Raw genomic sequence first — 20161 nt, forward strand, 5'->3', positions numbered from 1 at the left:
TATTTCTTTTTAATTTAAATTTAATTCATTTAACCAAAAGCACTTGTGCAGGGGATGCTTTTCCCTCCCCGTGATGCACGCCCAGCAGCCCCAAAAGCAAATCCACAGCCATTGGAGGGCACCATCCTGCTGCCGACAGCATCCTCCATCCCGAAATACCCTCCCACCCCCAACACTTCCCTTCAATATTTCACAAGCAGGGTGCAAACACAGGGCAATGCATGCATATCTGAGTATTATAATGCATGCTTGTGTGGGTTTGTGCATGCAAGTGGATTTTTGCACGTGCGTGGTTTTGTGCATGCACCTGTCTGTAGGGGCATGCGCGCATGTTTTTCTGCATGCATGTGCCGTGGGTTTGCATGCACGTGTATTTTGTTGCATGTCTATTTCTGTGCACGTGCGTTTTTCTGTGTGCACGTAGGTTTGTGCATGCGCGTACATTTTTGTGCGTGCATATCTGCGCGCAAGGCTATGTGTGCATGCATGTGGTTTGGGGCATGCACACGTGTGTTTCTGCACGTGCATTTTTGCACACCCATCACTGCAGCAAGACAGAGGACTGTATAACCCTCCTACTCGCTGCTTTTTTCCGCCCACCATTTAACCATTTTAATTTTAACTGCTGTGCTGGGACAGCAATGCCCATGTGCCGTACCACCAGAGAGTGAAAAAAAACCATCTTCCTGTTTAAAACAAAGCTTCAAACCTTGCACCCAAGCAAGAGGGAGGCCAGGAGAAAGCTGCAGCCCTTTTTATTTCAACGCCACCGCTGAAGGCACTTGCAGGGTTGGGGAGAGGGGTTTGGGGAGGAGGAAGGAGGAACATGGGTGCTGAAGCCACTTCAGGGCACCATGTGCCACCATTTGAAGGCGAAGGGCTTACGGCGGACGTTGGTGCCGCAGTGGACCTCCCCGGAGAGGACGTGGTAGGAGAAATAGTCGTCGATGAAGGTGCAGGTGAGGCCCAGGGGCTCCAGCAGCGCCCGCACCCGCTCCTCCAGGCAGCACTGCCCACCCACCAGTGGTCCAAAGGGTTTGGGGATGCCCAGGTGTCTGCCCAGCACCAGCATGTTCACCTGCAGCACAGGGATGCTGGTAAGAGCGCAAATCCCACCCCAAAAATTCACATCCCTCCCGGGGGGAGGATGCTGAGCGTTGTTACCATGTCGGGGAAGAAGGCTTCGGCGCCGGTGGCCACGTTGCCTCGGAAAAGCTGGGGGATGTCGAGGATGTCCGACTCGGCCAGCCCCAGCGCCCGCTTTAGGATGTCCCGGTTCCAGTTGACGCAGCTCTGATGGGAGGGAGGGGAGAGGGGTCAGCCGGGGTGGGGGGGGAAAGAGGGATGGAAGGATGGACGGACAGATGGAGGGAGGAATGGAGAGATGGAGGGATGGGTGGACAGATGGAGGGACAAAGGGAGGGAGGGACAAAGGGATAGAGGGATGGACAGAGGGACGGGTGGACAAATTGAGGACGAATGGGTGGCTGGATGGAGGGACAGAAGGATGGAGAGATGGAGGGACAGGTAAGACGGAGGGACAAAGGGATGGAGAGAGGGAGGGGTGGGTGGAGGAATGGACAAAGGGATAGAGGGATGGACAGAGGGATGGGTGGACAAACTGAGGAGGAATGGGCCGCTGGATGGAGGGATAGAAGGATGGAGAGGTGGAGGGACAGCTAAGACAGAGGGACAAAGGGATGGAGAGAGGGAGGGAGAGAGGGAGGGGTGGGTGTAGGAATGGACAAAGGGATAGAGGGATGGAGAGAAGGATGGGTGGACAAATCGAGGGACAGAGGGACAGAGGAATGGGGGGGGTGAAGGGATAGAGACGGGGGTGAATAGAGAGAGGGAGGGAAGAATGGAGGGATGGAAGGACGCAAAGGAGAGATGGAAGGGAGCCCCCTGCTCCCTTTACTCACCTGGACATAATTATTGAATTTCCGAAGACCTTCATTAGCCAGAATCTCGTTGATCGTTGGCTTGGACACCTCCTTTAGTCCTGCAGCACAGATAACCGGGCAGGAATTCTTTCCCCAATGCATTTGGGATGAGACTCCCAGGTCTGAGCCAGGAGCTCCCCTCTTTCAGGTGTCACTGGCAGCAAGCTCCATCCCAACCCAGGAAATCAAATCTGTGCAGCTTTTTAATTAATTCTGCTTAATTCTGCCCCCCATCCTTGCTGCTGGCAGCACTTTGCAGCCATTAGCTGGGTTTTGTGGTGTTGTGCATTCACCTACCCCATTGCATTTTGCAGGAAAAAGGGAAAATTAACTTAGCGAGCCCCGTTTTTCGTCCTCTGCCCTACCCTCAAACATCACCGCCTCGCCAAATCCCTCCTCTTGCTTCTCCTTGAGGAGCTGGTAGCAGGCACTGGGGCTGGCCAGGAGAAGCCGAAAACCCTGGGGAGGGAAAAAAAGGGATCATTTGGGGGGGGGGTGTATAAGGTTGCACCCCACTTTTTTTCTGCCCCTGGGACTCGTTACCTTCCGATCGGGCGCGGGAACGAAGCTGAGAAACTCATCTACGTGGCCGACGAGGAGCCAGTCCGAAAACAGCTCCACCGGCGCCTGCACTTGTTGGGCAACGAGAAAATCCTTGACAGCTTTTGCCATCCGTCGGCCGCCGAATCTGTGAGGGGCACAAGGGGGGAGCTGCCATTTTGGGGTGCCCAAGGTGATGCTCTACTTGCAACCAACCTCAAATGCTGCATAAAAATCCTTTGGGGGGGGGGGCAGTCCTCTGACCCCTCCATCCTGCATCTCACCTGGGGAAGCTGCTGCCGATCAGGATGCGGCCCAAGGGGTACTCCTTGCCCTGCACTGTCACGGGGGGGCTCACCTCCAAATTACCAAAGGAATCGAGGCTGGAAGCACCCTCTGGTGCTTGCCGGGCTACATAACCAAAATCAGGGCCCTGGATGGGGTAAAAAAAGGCAATAATGGTTAAAAAAAGGCGATAATGGTTTTAAAAAAGCCATAAGCACCCAAAGTGCAGCACTCCCAAATCACCCTCCATGCTGGCTCTTCCCTTCCCAAAAAAGCAAGAAAAAAATAGATTTATTCTATTATTTTTTTTTATGGGTTTGCAAAACTTTATGCCTTGCTGGGGGAGGGAGGAGGAAAGAGTCAGGTACCAGGATGCTCTTGACGGGGAAATCCTTCAGCCCCCGATCACGGGGTGAGTCAAAGACGACGGGGAAGGTCTTGTGGGGGGCTTGCACGTAGCCAAATTCAACCTCGTCCTGCAGAAGGGATGGAAAAGATGGGGAGAAGCCCCCCTGGAGCTGCTGCAGTGAGGATGGGGCTGGGCATCATCCTGCACCCACCTGGATCCAGCGGTCCTGGCGGTTCTCCAGCAGCGGGCAGACAGTGAGTGGGCATTTGGTTTTCTCAGCCATGGCGCTCACGGCCGCCACAAAATCCTCATTGTTGTCCACGCTGGGAGGAAAAATGGGATATGGGAGTTGATCCAGCACCGGGCAGGATGCAGCCACCCACCCAGCACCTACCTGCAGACAAAGACCTCCAAGGGTGCTGCTGTGTTGGGGGTCATGATCCATGGAGCCACGCGGAAAACCACCGTGTCAGTGAAAATCGGAGTCTCCAGCAAACCCTGGGATGGTGGGGGGACAGCATTTGGGCTCTGCTCCCCCCCATTACGGCTCACCCTGACCCCCCCGCGCAGCTGGTACCTTCTCGGGGCTCTCCAGCAACGTGACGTGGAAAGCCACCAGCCCCGAAAAGTCGACGTCGGGGAAGGTGAGCCCTTCCACATAGAAGATGCTCTCCTCCTGATGCCGGCTGGGTTTGACGGTGTAGGCAAGCTTCGAGCCCCCCAGCACGTGCTTGTACTCCTCCAGTGCGATGCTGTCTGTGGGTGCAAGCACCGTACAACCCCCTTAAACAGCCAACCCCTTTTCTGCAGTGTTTCAGCTCTATTTTTTTGCTAAACCCTTGCAAAAAAGGCATATTTGATCCCATGGAGCATGCACGGGTGGAGCAAAATCACCCGGTGCATCAGATAAACGCCCCACCATGGGATGTAGGTTGGATGCTGCAGAAGCGGTACCAGCTCTGCTGCAAGCATTTTGCTTGAACCCCGATAATTTGGGGTGTCTCTTCCCCCCCCCCCCCAAACCCCAGCGTTGGGCACTCACTACCACCGTAGAAAACGCCAACTTTATCGGCATCACTGAAGTCCACGTGGAGGAGAAGGCGGTGGCCGGCGAAGATGGTGCGGGGACCTCGGGTCCGCAGCACCATCTGCGACATGTCCTTCAGGTCTGGGGGGGGAAAGGGCTGTAAGAAAGGAAAATCTGGAGGGAAAAACATAGGAAAAAGGGGGTTTCTTGTATGGGATGTGCCAGTACCAGCGTAGGAGCGAATAGCAGTGTCCTGGTTATCCAGTGTCTTAGCTTTGGGGTCATCACGGTCGCAGTTTACCAGCAGGATGGCCCCGTGTCCGTCGGGACCCCACGTCCATGTCGCCTGAGGGGAGGGAATGAAGCAGGGCTGGGGGTGTCAGCCATCACCCCCCCGCACATCCCACGGTGGTCTCAGGGGGCTCCCGCCCCCCCTTTATACCTTATCCAGCAGCGTCCTGCTCACCGCCCCGCTGCGGCTGACATCGGCGTCCAGCGAGACCTCTGCGGGGAGAAGGATGCTGGGGGGTGCATCCCCACTGGCGCCACAGTTTGGGGGTTCCCCCCCCTCCACTTACCCACGCAGGTGAGGTACAGCATGGCTCTGCCCACGGGCACCCCGCCGGCCTCCCTGAAATAAGAAATCCTGACCTGCAACAAGGAGTGGGTGCTCGCCACCGTGCAAAGAAGGGCCGGATCCTGCTGGCACACCAGCACCCACCTTTTCATCGCCCACGTCCTTGCTGGGAGCATCCATGGCCAGCAGCACCTCGGTGCCGGCGGCCAGGGGCCAGCGGGACACGCTGGAGGGCAACTTGACGCTCTGCGTCTCGTGCACCACGTAGAGCTTCACGCCCGGCGTCCCCTGCACGTGGAAGGCGACGGCATCTTTGGGTGCAGATCTGGGGAGGGGGGGGAGGAAAGCCCAGTGAGACCCCCGGGTGGGGGGCATTGCTGGAATAGTACAGCGTGCGTACATCCACGGGGGATGCAAATCCTGCCACATACAAGAAATCTTGCAATATGCAAGGAATCCTGCAACGTACAATTGCAACGAGTCGTGCAAAATGCAATGAATCCTGCAAAACGCGATTGCAACAAATCCCGCAATATGCAATCGCAATAAATCCTACAATATGCAACAAATCCCGTGATTTTCAATTGCAACAAGTCGTGCAAAACACAATGAATCCTACAAAATACAATTGCAGTAAGTCCTTCAATAGGCAACACATCCTGCAATATGCAATTGCAACAAGTCCTTCAATATACAACAAAACCTGCAGTATGCAATTGCATCGAGTCCTTCAATATGCAACAAATCCTACAAAACACGATTACAACAAATCCTGCAAAAGGTAATTGCAACAAATCCCACAAAAGGCGATTACAACAAATCCTACCAGAGGCAACAAATCCTGCAAAAGGCAATGGCAACAAATCCTGCATTAGTAATTGCAACAAACCTTGTGATATGCACAAAACCTTGCAATATTGAATTGCATCAAATGAGGCAAAATGCAACAAGTCCGGCAATATTAACTGCAATAAACCCTGCAAAATGCAACAAGTCCTGAAAAATGCAATTGCAACAAATCCTGCAATATTCCATTGCAGCAAATGCCTGGAGCTGTTTAGGGGGGAGGGGTTTGGCATGGGGCTTCCCAAATATTCGCATTTCACCCCGCAGCAGTGCCAGTGGTGAGCCCTGACCGGTTGCATCCCCTTAAGAGCGAAGCAAAGCTGCAGTGGTCGGGCAAGCTGCAGCTCGCATCACTCCACCCCAGTGCAAGAGGCCAGAGGCGATGGGCCAAGGAGCACAAATCCTGACCTGCAAGGAGGGAAACATGGATTTGTCCCCGGGGTGAAGCGGAAAAACCCACCCCGGGGCCAGCGGGAGAGGATGGGATGCTGTCAGCAGTGATGGTCCAGTGGGTTTGGATGCATTAAGGAAAATAAAACCCCAAGCTACTGCTTGAGCTGGGCTTTAAGGAAGCAAAAAGCAAAACCTGCTACTGAAAAGCAATTGAACTTGGGCTGGGGCCAGCAAAGCAGCTCAAACACCCGGTGCCAGGAGGTGACGCCCCGGCCAGCAGCACCGCTGAGGTTTCACTCTCCGCATTCCACCAAAACAGAGATATATTTCCATTTTGGAGGAGGACGCAGCAGTGCCCAGCTGGGATATGCAACTCAGCCTGGACCATCACTTAAAGCTGCTGGGGGGGGCTTTTTGCACCCCCAAAACTGCAAAATCTCCCTCAGAGGGGCCACCACCCAGCTGCTGCATCGCAATTTGGAGCATCTCCTTCCTCGCGGGGCTCAGCATCCCCTGGGAAAACCACCCCAAGCAACAGCATCACCCCCACCCCACCCCGAGCTATTTTTATCAGCTTGATTAACAGGATAAAAGTTAAAAAAAAAAAAAAAAAAAAGCAGCTGATTTTATTTTTTTTCCCCCAGCGTCGTGGCCGCTTACCCGCAGACATCCAGGGAGAGCTCGGTGCCCAGCACGCAGACGGTGCTGGTGGGACGCTGGGTGGAGAGCTGGACGCGGCGCTGCTGGGCCATGCCGGCGGGCCCCAGGGGCACCCTTGGGTGCTGTGACGGGTGGCACAAGGGGATTTATAAAGCCTGGCTGCTGGGAGGGGATTAACCAAAGCCTGGCTTAATCCCACCTCCGAGCTGGGTGTGCGCGGTGCCCGGCCGTGCTTCCTGGCAATGGAGCATGAACCAGTGTGGGGGGAAAAGCACCCCAAGACACCCACGAGGGTTGGTTTTTTTTTTTCTTTTTAAGGAGCTCGGGGGTGGTTTTTTTGTCCCCTCTTAGCACAAAGAGTTGCTGATGTGACTGGCCACCCTTAAACCCACGCTGTAAAATATTCAGCGTGACACCGGAGCTGAGCTGGGGCCATGCCAGCGCCGGGCTCGGAGGGGTTTTATTTCTCCTCCTAAAGGGTTTTATTTGCCTAGCTGGAAAAAGTGGCTTAATTCTTATTTTAAGGGGGGGTGGAGGTCCAAACTGGGTGCTTGCCCCATCACCTGGGTGCTGCATGGGTCGGAGGGTTGGTATGTCACCCCGACAGCAGACCCCGTCACAGCTTTAATTGTCTTTGTTTTAATTAAATCCTTGTCTCGGCGTGGGAGAGCCCTTTGCCGATGCAGCTGTCCCCCCACCAACTCCCTGCGGTGTCATGCGCTGCTGGAATTTAATATCACTCCTCAGGGCTGGAGAAACTCAGCAGAGCTGTAACTGCTGGGAAAAGGGGGTTTCTGGGGTTAGAAATCATCTTTTTGGTTAAAAAAAAAAAGGGGGGGGTGCCAAGCACGATGCATGACCCTTTTGGGGAGCATTCCCTCCTGATTCTCCAGCACCGCTTGCAAACATGGCCTTGCAGCAGTTTGTACTGGAGGTGTAGTTACACTTTTACACCTCTAAAAGTATTGCTAGAAGAACAAATTGCCCCCAAAAAGTGGGTTTAGGCCCATAATAGCTCCCGGGGTTCCACAGGGCTAAGCAATGCCCAGGGCAGGGGACCGGTTTCAGTTCCTGGTGCTGGTTTCTGCTGAATGAGGGCAGCACAGGCAGGAGACACAGGCAAGGGTGCCACCTCAGCATAGGGAAATGCCACGCTTTGTTTGCAATGAAAAGAGGGAGAGAAAGAGCGGACTGGGTAGCTGCAAAGGGAAAAGGAAATTTTTTTGTTGGGGAAGGTGTAAACTGATTTGCAGGAGGACTGGGCTCTGCTTCCATGCCATGTTGGGGTGAAGAGCTGGTCTCCCCGATGGGAAGTGGTTTTTTGACTGATATAGGGAATTTGGGAGGGTGATTATTAACTACAAAGCTGGGCTAAGGGACTTTAAGACCCTTTAGCAGTGGGATGGGGTCTCAAACCCCCAAAGCAGCCCCCTTACCTGCTGACTCGCATGCACCACACTCCTGAAGACACCGTGTGTTTTCCCCATCCCATAAAAACCACCATTCCCGTAACAAAGCTGTGTGCTTAAAAAAAGGTTTCAAATAATATTTTCAACCCAACAGCAGAGGAAGAAAGGATGGGAGACAGGAAAGAGCTGCGCCTTCAGTATTAATGCAGCTTTATTGGTGAAACCCTTTATTTTGATGCATCTTCTGATGCACACAATGCACCTTCATCCTCTGGTTGCAGGACCTGGGTCCGTCCCCAGGTGCTTCAGGGCACCATGTGCCACCATTTGAAGGCGAAGGGCTTACGGCGGACGTTGGTGCCGCAGTGGACATCGCCGGAGAGGACGTGGTAGGAGAAATAGTCGTCGATGAAGGTGCAGGTGAGGCCCAGGGGCTCCAGCAGCGCCCGCACCCGTTCCTCCAGGCAGCACTGCCCACCCACCTGTGGTCCAAAGGGTTTGGGGATGCCCAGGTGTCTGCCCAGTACCAGCATGTTCACCTGCAGTCAGAACAAAAATCAGTGTTTTCCCCCGAAAAGGTGTGTTTGCATCAGGTGTGGATGGAAAAAGGGGGGTCAGAGGGGAGGAGGGGCTGGGGGTCTCACCATGTCTGGGAAGAGGGCATCCGCACGGGAACCCTTCACGATGAAGAGCTGAGGGATGTCAATGATGTCCTGCTCACTCAGGCCCAACTCCTGCTTCAGGAGGTCGCGGTTCCAGTCGATGCAGCGCTGCAGAGAGGGGGGACCTGGAATTGCCACCCCTAGCCATCCCAGCGCCCCAGATCCCATACACAGACCCCTGTGTGCCCTGTTGCATCCTGCCTGGATCCTCACCTGCTCTGCTGCATCCTGCCCAGATCCTCACCCACTCTGTTGCATCCTATCCTACTCCACCCCTCTGAGCAACCTCCTGAACCCATCCCCAACCCAAGCAACCTCTTTCCTTCAGTTTTGACATGTCTGCAGCTATATCCCAGTGGGACAATGGGCTGGGGTGACCCAGCACTCATGGGCGCTCTTGTTGCCTGCCTGCTTTCACACTATGCAGTGCAAATCATGCCACGGTTTCTTGCTCTTCCCCAGGATCTCTAAAATTGTTCTCTGCACCCAGAAATCACCCAGCAGCAACGTGCAAGTGAGGAGAGCAAATCCATGGCTGCAAAGACCCACCTGCACGTGCCTGTTGTCATTCTTCAATGACTCATCTGCCAGGATCTCATCGATGCTTCTCCTCTCAGTGCCCTTCAGCCCTGCGTGGTGAGTGACAGGGGCAAGGTGGTAAGAGACACTGGTAAGGGATGCCGGTGATCCCCGCCATGCCACAGGGATGCCCTCGCCCACTCCCTTACCGACGAGCTGCGTAGCTTCACCGTGGCCCTGCCTCTGCTTCTCCTTGAAGAGCTTGTAGCAGGCATTGGGGCTGGCTAAGAGGAGCCGAAAACCCTGCAGGAGAGAGCCGGGGGGTCACACTTCGTTGTCGATGGGATATTTTATCCCACCATCCTGCTGAGCAACACCATGCTGACTCTAAACCCAGGCCCAGGTGTTGCAGGGTGCACGGGATGCTACCCAGAGACTCGCCGTTTTCCAGGAAGCCACCCCAAAAGAAGGTGCATTACCCAGCCACCCTGGGTAGGATGAGCAATTGCAAAAAGGGCTTTTTTTTTGCATTTGCAGAAGACAACCCATGCAGGAACAGGGACGGCTCCAGGGACCGGTACCTTCCTATCATAAGCAGGGACGAAGGTGAGGAATTCATCCACGTGGCCCACACTCAGCCACTCTGAGTAAATCTCCACCGGCGCCTGCACTTTCTGGGCATAAAGAAAATCCCTGACAGCCTTGGACATCCGCCGGCCAGAGGCCCTGGGGAACAGAGGGAAGAGGAGAAAGCAGGTGGCCATCACACCCTTCCCCAAGATTTATCCCCATCCTTCCCCTGAACATCATGTCAAGGGGCAAAGAGGCATCTGCACATCCCATTTTTATGGGAACACCAGGAAGAGGCTGGAAATAGCCCGAGCAATATATTAATATATATAATATAGAAATATATCTAGATATTGTATATTAATATATATTAATATAGATATATTATAACTTAATATCTCTATTACATATTATTATACCTATATTATATATTGATATATATCTAGGCTGTATATATCTACAGGCAATTGTGCATTATATCCCCCACTCTGCTTGGGACCTTTGGGTTTAATTTCCCCCACCGTTGTGAATCTCAAATCACTCCTTATGCAGTGCTTTGCGCTGGGGTGAGGTTTTCTTAGACAGACAGCAGCAGGCTGGGAAAACATTAATTACACTTCTGGTAATAAGGGATAATTACAGTCCCGGCGAGGCTGGGAAAATGCCATTTACCCACTGCTGTAACCGAAGCAAGCCCCCTGGCTTACAGCGGGGGTTGGGTCAGAGCATCCCGTTTGTTATCCTGGATCAAACCCCGTCTGGATTCATCCCCGTTGTCATTTCTCTGGGAAAATAACCTCCTTTGTGGAGGATTTTGCAGGGCACTGTTGTTCCCGCAGGGCTGCCTAGCACTGCCTGCCCAGAGCAAAACAATTTCCAGTTATACGGGATTTTACCCTTTCCTGGATTCCCCTGCTTTTCCTTTTAATAGGGAGGGAAAAAATAGCCTGAATGCTTATGGCATTGTAGGATCAGAGCAAAAGCACCAGTGGTTTCGGAGGGAGTAAAAATCGGACCGATGGCAGGATTTGGTAAGTGATGAAGGAATAACGATGTGGTTTGCATGTTAAATCTGGGATTTGATGGGAACCAGCCCCAAATTCCCATTTTTATAGAAACCAGCCCATATTTCCGCTCCAAAGGGTGCGACCCTTTCTCATGCAAGGGTTTTCAGTGCTGCCCTGCATCCTGGAGGGAGGGCTTAAGCCCCCCCACATCTCACCAAGGCAGGGGGCTGCCGATCAGGATCCGGCCCAGGGGATACTCCTTGCCTCGCACTGTCACCGGTGGGCTGACGTCCAGGTTGCCAAAGGAGTCAAGGCTGGAGATCACTCTCCCAGGGGGCTCACGGGTCACATAGCCGAAATCAGGGCCCTGGGGAAGAAGGGAGTGGTTACAGGGACCAGCCAGGTGGGGGATTTGGGGGAAAAAAGGGGGATGCACAATGCAATAACGCACCAGGATCTTTTTAAAAGCAAAATCTTTCAAGCCTCTGTTCCTGGGTGAGTCAAAGACGACGGGGAAGGTCTTGTGTGGTGCTTGCACATAGCCGAACTCCAGCTCGTCCTGTTGTGGGAAGGAGAGGAGGAGGAGGAGGAAGAATGCTCCTGGTGGGGTGATAGCTATCTTGGCAAGGCATGAGGTGAGGGTGGAGCAGGAAATGGGGCAAACCTCGCAAAGCCCGGCTGTTGCCCTTAACACCAAGGAGGGCAGTTGCCTTCCTCTCCTGGGGAGTGGCACCCCCCCGGCACCGCAGCGCCTGGCACAGGTCTGCCCCGGGGAAGCAACACGTGGCCACAACAGGCAGGGAAGCAGGGCAGGGATGGCAGGTCTTGGGCACGCTGCAGGGAGCACAGGGCATATCCAGCCAGCATATGCCACATCCTCCTGGCAATGCACTGTGGGGTCCCTCTTGCAATGGGGACCCTCTTGCAATGCCCCACAGGGTCTCTTTTGCGATGGGGTCCCTCTTGCAGTGGAGACCCTCCTGCATTGGGATGCCTCTTGCAATGCCCATGCTGGGTCCCTGGACAATGTCCCTGTCTATGCTGGTTGCCACCAGCAGCAGCTTTTCCCTGTGCTTTAGTTCACCGTTGCCTGGTTCACCTCTTAGTATCTAGGTGCTTCCCTAAGCAATGCGGCTGATCCCTCCCAGAAGTGCCAGCAATGTAAGGGACCAGGAAAGCCGTGTATTACAAGCATTGATTGATGACCTGGATCCAGCGGTCACTGCGGGTTTCCACCTCCGAGCAGATGGTCAGCTTGCAGTTGGCTTTCTTCAGCAGGACCTGGAGCCCTTCCAGAAAGACTTCGTTGGTGTCTGGGCCCCGCTGGATGCTGGAGGGAGAGGAAGGAGTGAACACTACAAGGAGTGATCACGAGAAGCCCTCTCCAACCCTGACTGTGCAGCCCATTCCTCATTCCTAAATCTGCTGGGTAATAGTCCTACATGAGGTTATACCCTGTAGAGGGTCCTCCAGCCTTTTTCTTTGGGGTTGCAATGACGGCAGCAGTGCCAGCCGGCACCCTACCCAAACATTGCTTCCAGTATAGCATGCATAAAGCCTGGCTCACCCTATGGCTGCTCCATAGTAAAGAAGGGTCAAAAACTCCTCCTTGGAAAGTCCCCCAAAGCAGGAGAGCGATGGGTTGATGTCCCTCCTACCTGCAGACAAAAACCTCCATAGGCTGCTGGGTGTTGGGCGTCATTATCCAGGGCGCCATGCGGAAAACCACCGTATCCGTGAAAATCGGGGTGCCCAGTGAATTCTGCAAGGGGCAAAAATGCTGGGGAGCAGCAGTTGAAAACCCCACTGTTGGGGGACTTTGCAGGGGATGGGGCAAACCCCACGTACCTCATGGGAGACCTCCACCAAGCTGGCACTGAAGGAAACCAACCCAGAGAAGCCCACGTCAGGGAAAGCCAGCCCTTCAACATAGAAGATGTTTTCTCCACCACCGACGTGGTCCACCACGTAGGAGAGCTTGTCCGGCCCCAACACAGGTTTGTAGTGGGGATGTGAGTCACTCCCTGGAGAAACACCGAAATACCCAACCCAAGATGGGGTGACCAACCTGTCCACCAGGCTGGAAGGAGGCACCAGCGAGGAGGTGGCTGATGCCAGCATGGTTTGCAGAGGAGCGGGTGTGCCTCTTCTCTGGGGAACACATAATTTATCTTCCTCGTACAAAGAGGACTCTATGCCCTCAGGTCCAACCCTTTCAAGGTGCGTGGCTCAAATTAAGCATCTAATGATATACTTGGGTTCCCTGACCTGATTTTCGATGGGGAGCTGCTGGGGATCCAGCGGCTGGGGTGTTCAAAGGCAAAAAGCGCTGCCCGACAAGATGGGCTGCTTTGGCAGCTGGGTCATCACCCGCACCGAAAAGGTGCCGGGAGCCAAATGGGGGTTATCCGCCCCGTGGGAATGTCAAAATTTCAGCAAATCCACTGGGAAAAAGCCTTTTTAAATTCTTTTTCCCTTGATTTTTCCCATATAACCCATCTTCTACAACAGCAGAGGAGCTTTGGAGATAAATGAGTGTTTCCAGCAATCAGAGGCGCCCAGCCCTTAGCCACAGTGAACAAAAACATTAGGATTCGCCCACCTCGGGTCACACATGGAAGGAAGGAAGAAATACTCACGGATAGCATGGAAAACCCGCACTTTATCCGCATCCGACTCAGGGACGTGCAGGACCACCTGGTACTCAGCAAAGATAGCACTGGGACCTTGAGTCTGCAGCAGCATGACAGACATGTCCTGAAGGTCTACAGGGGGTGGGGGGGAAAGATGGAGAGAGCAGATGGAGGTTTGCAAGTGGGAAACACCCCAGTGAGACCTTTTGTGTCTCCTCACACTGCAGATGACACCCTACCTGCAGTAGTCCGTATGTCCACCTGACCGCTGTCCGTCCCCCCTGCACCGGGGCTGTCCCGGTCACAGTTGACCAGCAGCACGGCACCTTGCCCATCCGGACCCCATGTCCACTTGGCCTGGAGGAGAAGCACCCAAAGGGGATGGGAGCAAGACTTTCCCCATCCCAGCCTCCTCCCCGACTGGGGAAAATGTCACCACCATGGCCACGCTTGGAGGACAACCCATAACATGCAGTCAAGGCTGGTGGAGAGAAAGCAGTGATGCTTTCAAGCCACTAAGTTTCCTAACCTCAGCATCTAGTAGGGCCAGCAAAGACTATTTCAAACAGATCTTATCTTCTAACAAGCCAGAGTGTACCTACCAGGCCTCATCTGTACAACACTACAGCGTTTCTAGAAATGCATCTCATCTCGATGTACAATTTGTGCTGCCGATCAGACTGCAGCTAATTACCTGCATGTAAGTGCTTGGGCATATACAGATTTGTTGCCAAAGGGTTAAATCTCTTGCTGTTTGCAAAACTTACAGCTGACTCATTTAGTGGCAAGTTTCAGGTCCAAAAAGGAGAAAAGAAAAAGAAAAAGAGAAAGAAAAGGAAAAGGAAAAGGAAAAGGAAAAGGAAAAGGAAAAGGAAAAGGAAAAGGAAAAGGAAAAGGAAAAGGAAAAGGAAAAGGAAAAGGAAAAGGAAAAAGAAAAGCTGAGTATTTTCTCCTGCATGACCCTTGGACTGGAGAGGCAGGAGATTTTGGCAGGGAAAAAGAAAATAAAATCTTTTCCCGTTCAATTAGTAGGTTGAAAATTTGACGTGTTATTTTCTCTAATTGAGACACCAGTGACACCACCCAAGTCCCTCTCCTTCCTGGAGATTTTCAGTGAAGAGACTGCAAATGGCTGCACCCTGCATTGACCCTCTGTACATTGCCTACAGCAAACCTTCTCATTACCTTGTCCTTCCCTTTGCTCTTCACTCTGCCATTACGGTTCAAGTCCACGTCCAGGGATATATCTGAAACATCAAGACAGAAAAGGATGCCACCTGGCAGGGGAACGAGGTCTTGGTGGCATTTTGGACTTGTCCTCAGCATGAGTTACCCAACCCCAACCCCACCTTCATGCCCCAAAACTGCTCTAGACCCAACATCTCCAACAAAATGCCAATAGAAAAGTCAACCCGATGGCTTTTTCATGGTTTTCCCTCTTTGGTCTCCAGCTATCTTCTTCCATCTTGGTTCCATCAGCAGGGACATACCCAATTCATGACATATTCTGTGTTTTCACCAATTTCATATTGACTGTAGCGTTTTTCATAAAGCTGAAACACAGTGGAGGCATGAAAGTGTTTTCACCATGGGTGAGTGGACACCTAAATAATTACTAGGCTTGACACAGTGTTTAAGGACTTTCCCTTACAGAGCTCTTCTTGGCCCAAATCTCTGCCTCTGCTGCAATAAAGTGGAGGTTTACCAGTGACCTTATCTAAACCCTACCTGAATCTGTATTAAGACTATCTTAGTACAGGAACTCCTCCAAATCAGATATACAGTGTGTGGAAAACAGGGGCACTGAAGCAGAGATTGTCCTTCTCCTTGATGCAGAGAGGACATGGAGAAGCTGGAAATGAAGCTCTAAATCTAAGCAAACGAAGAGCATTTGTAAGGCAAAAGCCCTGTGGACAGCAGTGGCCCTAGATGGCTCCAGCAGAGCCCATCAGTCATGGGACGTGGGAAACCATCAGCCTCTTCAGGTGCAATTTTGGGAGGCATATGCATGACTTAGGGATACAGGTCTGACTGTCATGTGAACACTTTAAAAAATCCCAAATTCAGGGTAATTAATCCATCCAAGTGGAAGGCTCTGCATCCAGACTGGTTGTCTAGACTCCCTTTGTAGTCAGCAGAGGAAAATAGCCATTTCAAGGGAATGATTCATCTCATCCTAAACTTCTAAAATAGGTCAGACAACTACACTTTCGTGCCTATTGCTCTCCACTAGCTGCAACAGAGGTCGAGGAGGGGGATACTGGCCAAAGTTAGGTGAGATGGTCTCCTTTGGATCCTCTTCTGTCAACGCAATGGTCTTGGCAAGCAGAGGAGGATGCTCGATGTGCGTGTTGGGTGGGGACGCGGCCCAGCCTCTGTCTTTTTTGCACCATATAAGGCAGCATAATAACATTTTAATTATTTCCCTCTTGCTTGTCAGCATCAGTCAACACCCAAACCTTCATTGCACATCACAGATGGGCAGCCCGCGCCCCCCACTTAACTCTCATCCCATGAACCCAGCTAGATCTTGGCATCAGAAAGGGTTGGCCAGGTTTGAACAAGCATTGCTGTAATACCTACCTACGCAGGTGAGATACAACCAAGACACCGAAAGCTCGTTGCCTTCCCGTCCGTAGTATGAAATCTTAACCTGTGAAGACATCACCAGATCGTGACTCAAGTCCTGTGTCCCATCATGCTGAGTAGGTCTTTCCAATCATTGGGTTGACCAACCAATGCTATACAACAAGCTCTTGGAAGGTACATCCAAGTCATTCTCCATTAATCATAGTTCAGCCAAACCATTTCTGCCTGCTTAGCACAAAAACAGGCATGGAAAAAGCCAAGGTTGGAGTGGTTTTGCTGCCTGGCATGGATTTTCTGACACTAGCTTTTGCAACCACTATCTCATCTTTAGGGCACAAAATGTGATCTCCTTCTCCTTCTTAGTTTCATTTTTCGTATGCACTAATTACACAATCCTGTTTAAGTTTGAGTTTTCTCCAGGAAAATAAGCCTGATGTCAGCACTACTTAGAAATGCTCGAGCCTGCCCATAATCCTCCCTTCTTTCCTAGAAAGTTTGACAGTTTTGATGCATAAAAAGCAACTAACCTTATTGTCATTGACGGTCCTGCTGGTGACATCAATGGTCACTACAACCTCTATATCGGGATCCAGGGGCCATCTGGAGTTAATCATGGGGTTTGTCATGGGGCTGTGGATGATGTGGACCGTAACCGCGGAGGTGGCATGGACATCAAATGACGTGGCACCTTTGGGGATAGATCTGAAACAGAGACCAGTGTTGGGTTATAGACCAAGTTGTCCCTCCTGTTCTCCTCTGTGGAGCCAAATACTTGAACCTGGAATTAAAATCCAGCCTTAACTGGGTGGAAAGGACTCAGAAACCATCTTCGGGTGATGAAATGCGTTGTCTGAATTTTATATGTATTATCTCTGTGGCAGTGTTGAGCAAGCAGAGCTCCCACTGGAGATTCAGCACGTCTGTCCGTGGTTAAGCCTAGATTGCGAATCGCTGAAGTTTGAGCATCAAACCTCCCTCCGCAACAGCAAGAAAACCCCCACAATTTCAGCATCCCGGAACAAAACCCCACAAATTGCCAGGACAATTTTTGATGTCAACCATCCGGGAAGATGGTTATCACAGGACCATACCCTGACCCGAGAGATGCCCAAACTGGAGTGGAGCCTGAATCCAAGCATGGAGAACCTGCACACCACCTGCATGACGTCCCTTGCCTTTGAAGTGCTGCCTACCTGCTCATTAGAGCCCCAGCACCTCCATCCCAGGAGCATGAGTGCTCCAACCTGTCTGCCATCAGGAGCCAGCCTCCCCGGCTACATGTGAAAAGGGACAGGGTGGTAAATTTTAACAGCAAGAACAAACAAAACCAAACCACAAAACACAGAAGAGATTTATTCCCAGTGTTGCTCTTGGCATGGCATCCCTGATGCCTGCAACAGCTTGTAAGAGGAGATTAAAGTGTCATCTCGCTTCTCACCCCTTGTATTTAACATCGTGCAACATCATAAATCCACCTGCCCACTGTTGCACACTGTGACTTCTCAAATTTGGGTCAATTTGGCCTGCTTTTACAGCACTCACACCTCAGCATTGCCACCAGATTCCCACCATGCTCTATTTTCTGCCCCAAAACAGCCCAAACCACAGTCAAAGCTTGACCCATCCATCACCAATTTCCTCCCGGCCAGTGCTCTCCAGGAACAAAGTGATCCAATTTTTTTAGTTGAAAGAGCATCCGCCATCTGCTTCTTTGGACCAAAACTCAAATTTGCTACCGAGGAGCCAAATCAGCCCATTTTGTAGCTCAGGCTCCATGTTTAAATGGGACTGAGCTTGCTTTGAGTCCAAATCTAGGGAAAAAAAATTGCAAATAGCTTTTATATATTCCCATCTAGCTGAGAGGAAAAATAATACTTTTTTAGAGCAGCTAAAGCCCAATCTGAAGCCCTTTGGGGGGACAATGGCATGTCCTGGCCCAGCTCCAACACACAAGCCCAATAATTGCCCCGGATGTGAAGATGACTGTCTTGTCCTGTAGTCTCTATCATTATAAACATGATTTATTAAATAATGACAACGTACCAGCAGGGTAAATACAGCCTCCTATCTGGCCAATAATGCAACCCCCATATTTAACGCTGGAAAAATCTCTTTCTGTGAAATCGCCCATGTAAACCCGCTGGTGGATTTTTTCTGCCTGAGCCACACATTTTATTCTTTACCCCATTTTAGCTCTGGCCAAGTTGCTTGTCTTGAATTGCTCTTGCCTAATGTTTTCACAGCCAGAAATAGATCCCACTTAGCCAGGGTGTGCATGGGCTTTGCCTGCAAATCGTCATGGCTTGGCTACGCTTCGACGCCTCACGTTTGTGGAGCTGACATCCCTCCTTTGGGTGCAGGTCCCCATGGGACATCGTCCCCTAAAACAGACCCAGTGGAATGTGTCCCCCATGCACTGAACACGCTTGCCAAATCCTTGGATGAACTCACAATGCAGGCTCAAAATGAGCTCTGATTTTCCCCCTAGCACCCATTTCTCCTCCAAACAAAGAGCAAAACCACCGTTGGGCTCCCCCAAAACCCATCAGCCCTATGGAAAAACAAGGGGGATACCCCAATCCCAAGCCTTACCGGCGTGTATCAAGGAAGACCTCAGTACCCAACACACAGACAGCGTAGCTGGCATGGCTGGTGGACATCTGCACGACGTGACGTTGGGGCATGATGTGCCGGGGACGGCAGCCGCATGTGAAGGAAGCTGCTGCCTGGCTTTGTAGGTAAACCAGCACGACTGGATTAAAAGGCAGGGGAATTTAACTCCTCCTTCCCTCAATGACGAGGTTTAGCCAGGGGACCCTGCTGTCTCCACCTCCACCACCCAGCAAGCTGCCGCCCCACTTGGGGGAGATGGAGGTGATAAGGCAGCCCCCTGGGGGGCAGGCGGCTCCAGGGAGGGGACAGGAGGCAAAGGGGCAGGACAGGGTGGGTGACACCCAGCCCTGACCTGGGATGCTTGGCAACGAGCTCTTTCAGGGCTTATTCTCACCTTTTTATTCCCTTATAGCTCCATATAAGGACTCCAAAGCTAATGCATTAAATATTTCAAGTCTTCCTGTTGCACAACGTGGTTGTTTAGGGTCATTACAACACATGGTATCATTAAAATAAAGCATTTTCCTTAAAATGACCCAAATTTTCCATCTGGCCTCTCCGCAGGTGACTCACAGCCTCAGCTACCCCATTAGGGCAATGCCCGAATAAAGCCTAGCAAAAGGAAATGTTTGTTCAGGTCCATCCTTCCCATCATAACAACTCCAGAGGAGCGCGACAGGCAGAAACGGGTGCAGGGAAAACTGGTTATTTGGCAGGCAGGGAAGGGGAAAAAAAACAAACAACAACAAAACAACAAGAGGCTTTCAGTGGAAATTAAAAGTTCTCCATGTTTTGCTTGGACCTTGCCTTTCAGGGGAATTGGGGGTTTTGGGACATGCAGCAAAGCTCCCATGGGAAACATCCCCATTGCTGGAAGATGTCATCTACCAGGGATAGCCATCTCTCTCCACGCCATCCCAGGAGGCTTTGCCTGCCTGCGAAGAGGGAAACTGTATGAGGAGGTCTCTGCCACACTTGGGGATGGAGGCAGCAGTTAAGACGGAGGAAGAGGACAGCACGGGGATAGACAGTGCACCAACAGCCCTGTTGCTGCGAGGTTCATCCTCATAGCAAGGGGGATACAGGGTGATGTGGTCATATTAGTGATGCAATGGACAGGAGAGGGCTGGAGCCAGGAGAAACCCAGTTTTGCGAGCAACAGGACCCCTTGCAAGCCGAAAAAAGTCAAAGCAGGCTCGGCAGAGCTCGAAGGACAAGTCCCCACCACTGCATCGAGCCACACGTCCTCAGCTGGAGGAGCAGCGACCTGCGCGCACCTTCCCCTGCAAGATCAAACCAGCTGCTTTAAACATATCCCAGCCAGTCTACATTAAAGGGCTCCCTCTGACTTTAATTGCAGCAGAAAAAAAACCAACAGCACCGTGTCTTGTACGTGAGCACGGCTTTAATAAGATCATGGGAGCCTGCCGGGGTGGCCAGGATACTTGAGTGGGGAACGCTAGCAGCATTTCCAGGCTCTCCAGGACCTCGCTTTCCTTAAGACTTTAGATAAAATCCCATTTCCCGAAACCCAGCACA

General features: G+C 52.0%; 2 protein-coding genes across 3 annotated transcripts; both read right to left on the reverse strand.

Moving 5' to 3' along the window:
- Positions 1–71: 71 nt before the first annotated feature.
- Positions 72–7046, reverse strand: LOC142030964 (protein-arginine deiminase type-1-like). Of its 2 annotated transcripts, XM_075027553.1 has the most exons (17): positions 6621–7046; positions 5858–5975; positions 4866–5046; positions 4723–4795; positions 4587–4648; positions 4373–4490; positions 4160–4285; positions 3695–3873; positions 3512–3615; positions 3329–3440; positions 3137–3244; positions 2768–2916; positions 2487–2631; positions 2309–2402; positions 1923–2002; positions 1165–1293; positions 72–1078 (listed from the first exon to the last, which is right to left on the reverse strand). In XM_075027553.1, exons 1-17 carry the CDS (start codon positions 6628–6630, stop codon positions 845–847), a joined length of 2022 nt encoding a protein of 673 aa, XP_074883654.1. In that variant the 5' UTR covers positions 6631–7046; the 3' UTR covers positions 72–844. The 2 variants fall into 2 exon arrangements, with proteins under 2 accessions (XP_074883654.1, XP_074883655.1); XM_075027554.1 differs by lacking the exon at positions 5858–5975 and having other exon boundaries at positions 6621–7044.
- Positions 7047–8228: 1182 nt separating this feature from the next.
- Positions 8229–18779, reverse strand: LOC142031582 (protein-arginine deiminase type-1-like). The gene is made up of 16 exons (XM_075029243.1): positions 18602–18779; positions 16537–16711; positions 16004–16073; positions 14606–14667; positions 13660–13777; positions 13427–13552; positions 12636–12811; positions 12446–12549; positions 11994–12117; positions 11239–11346; positions 11003–11154; positions 9792–9936; positions 9420–9513; positions 9241–9320; positions 8674–8799; positions 8229–8568 (listed from the first exon to the last, which is right to left on the reverse strand). Exons 1-16 carry the CDS (start codon positions 18691–18693, stop codon positions 8335–8337), a joined length of 1986 nt encoding a protein of 661 aa, XP_074885344.1. The 5' UTR covers positions 18694–18779; the 3' UTR covers positions 8229–8334.
- Between the last annotated feature and the right edge of the window lie 1382 nt (positions 18780–20161).

This window comes from Buteo buteo, chromosome 5 (genome assembly GCF_964188355.1).
Source record: "Buteo buteo chromosome 5, bButBut1.hap1.1, whole genome shotgun sequence".
NCBI lineage: Eukaryota > Metazoa > Chordata > Aves > Accipitriformes > Accipitridae > Buteo > Buteo buteo.

Excerpts from the sequence above, each read along its gene's own strand:
- LOC142030964 (XM_075027553.1), bottom strand. Across the intron at positions 3,874-4,159 it reads TGGCGTTTTCTACGGTGGTA|ACAGCATCGCACTGGAGGAG; the intron begins GTGAGTGCCCAA and ends TTGCACCCACAG. Across the intron at positions 3,616-3,694 it reads TGCTGGAGAGCCCCGAGAAG|GGTTTGCTGGAGACTCCGAT; the intron begins GTACCAGCTGCG and ends CCACCATCCCAG.
- LOC142031582 (XM_075029243.1), bottom strand. The coding sequence starts at position 18,693 with ATGCCCCAACGTCACGTCGTGCAGATGTCCACCAGCCATGCCAGCTAC. Across the intron at positions 12,812-13,426 it reads GCGGGTTTTCCATGCTATCC|GGAGTGACTCACATCCCCAC; the intron begins GTGAGTATTTCT and ends GTGTTTCTCCAG. Across the intron at positions 12,118-12,445 it reads ATGGAGGTTTTTGTCTGCAG|CATCCAGCGGGGCCCAGACA; the intron begins GTAGGAGGGACA and ends CTCTCCCTCCAG.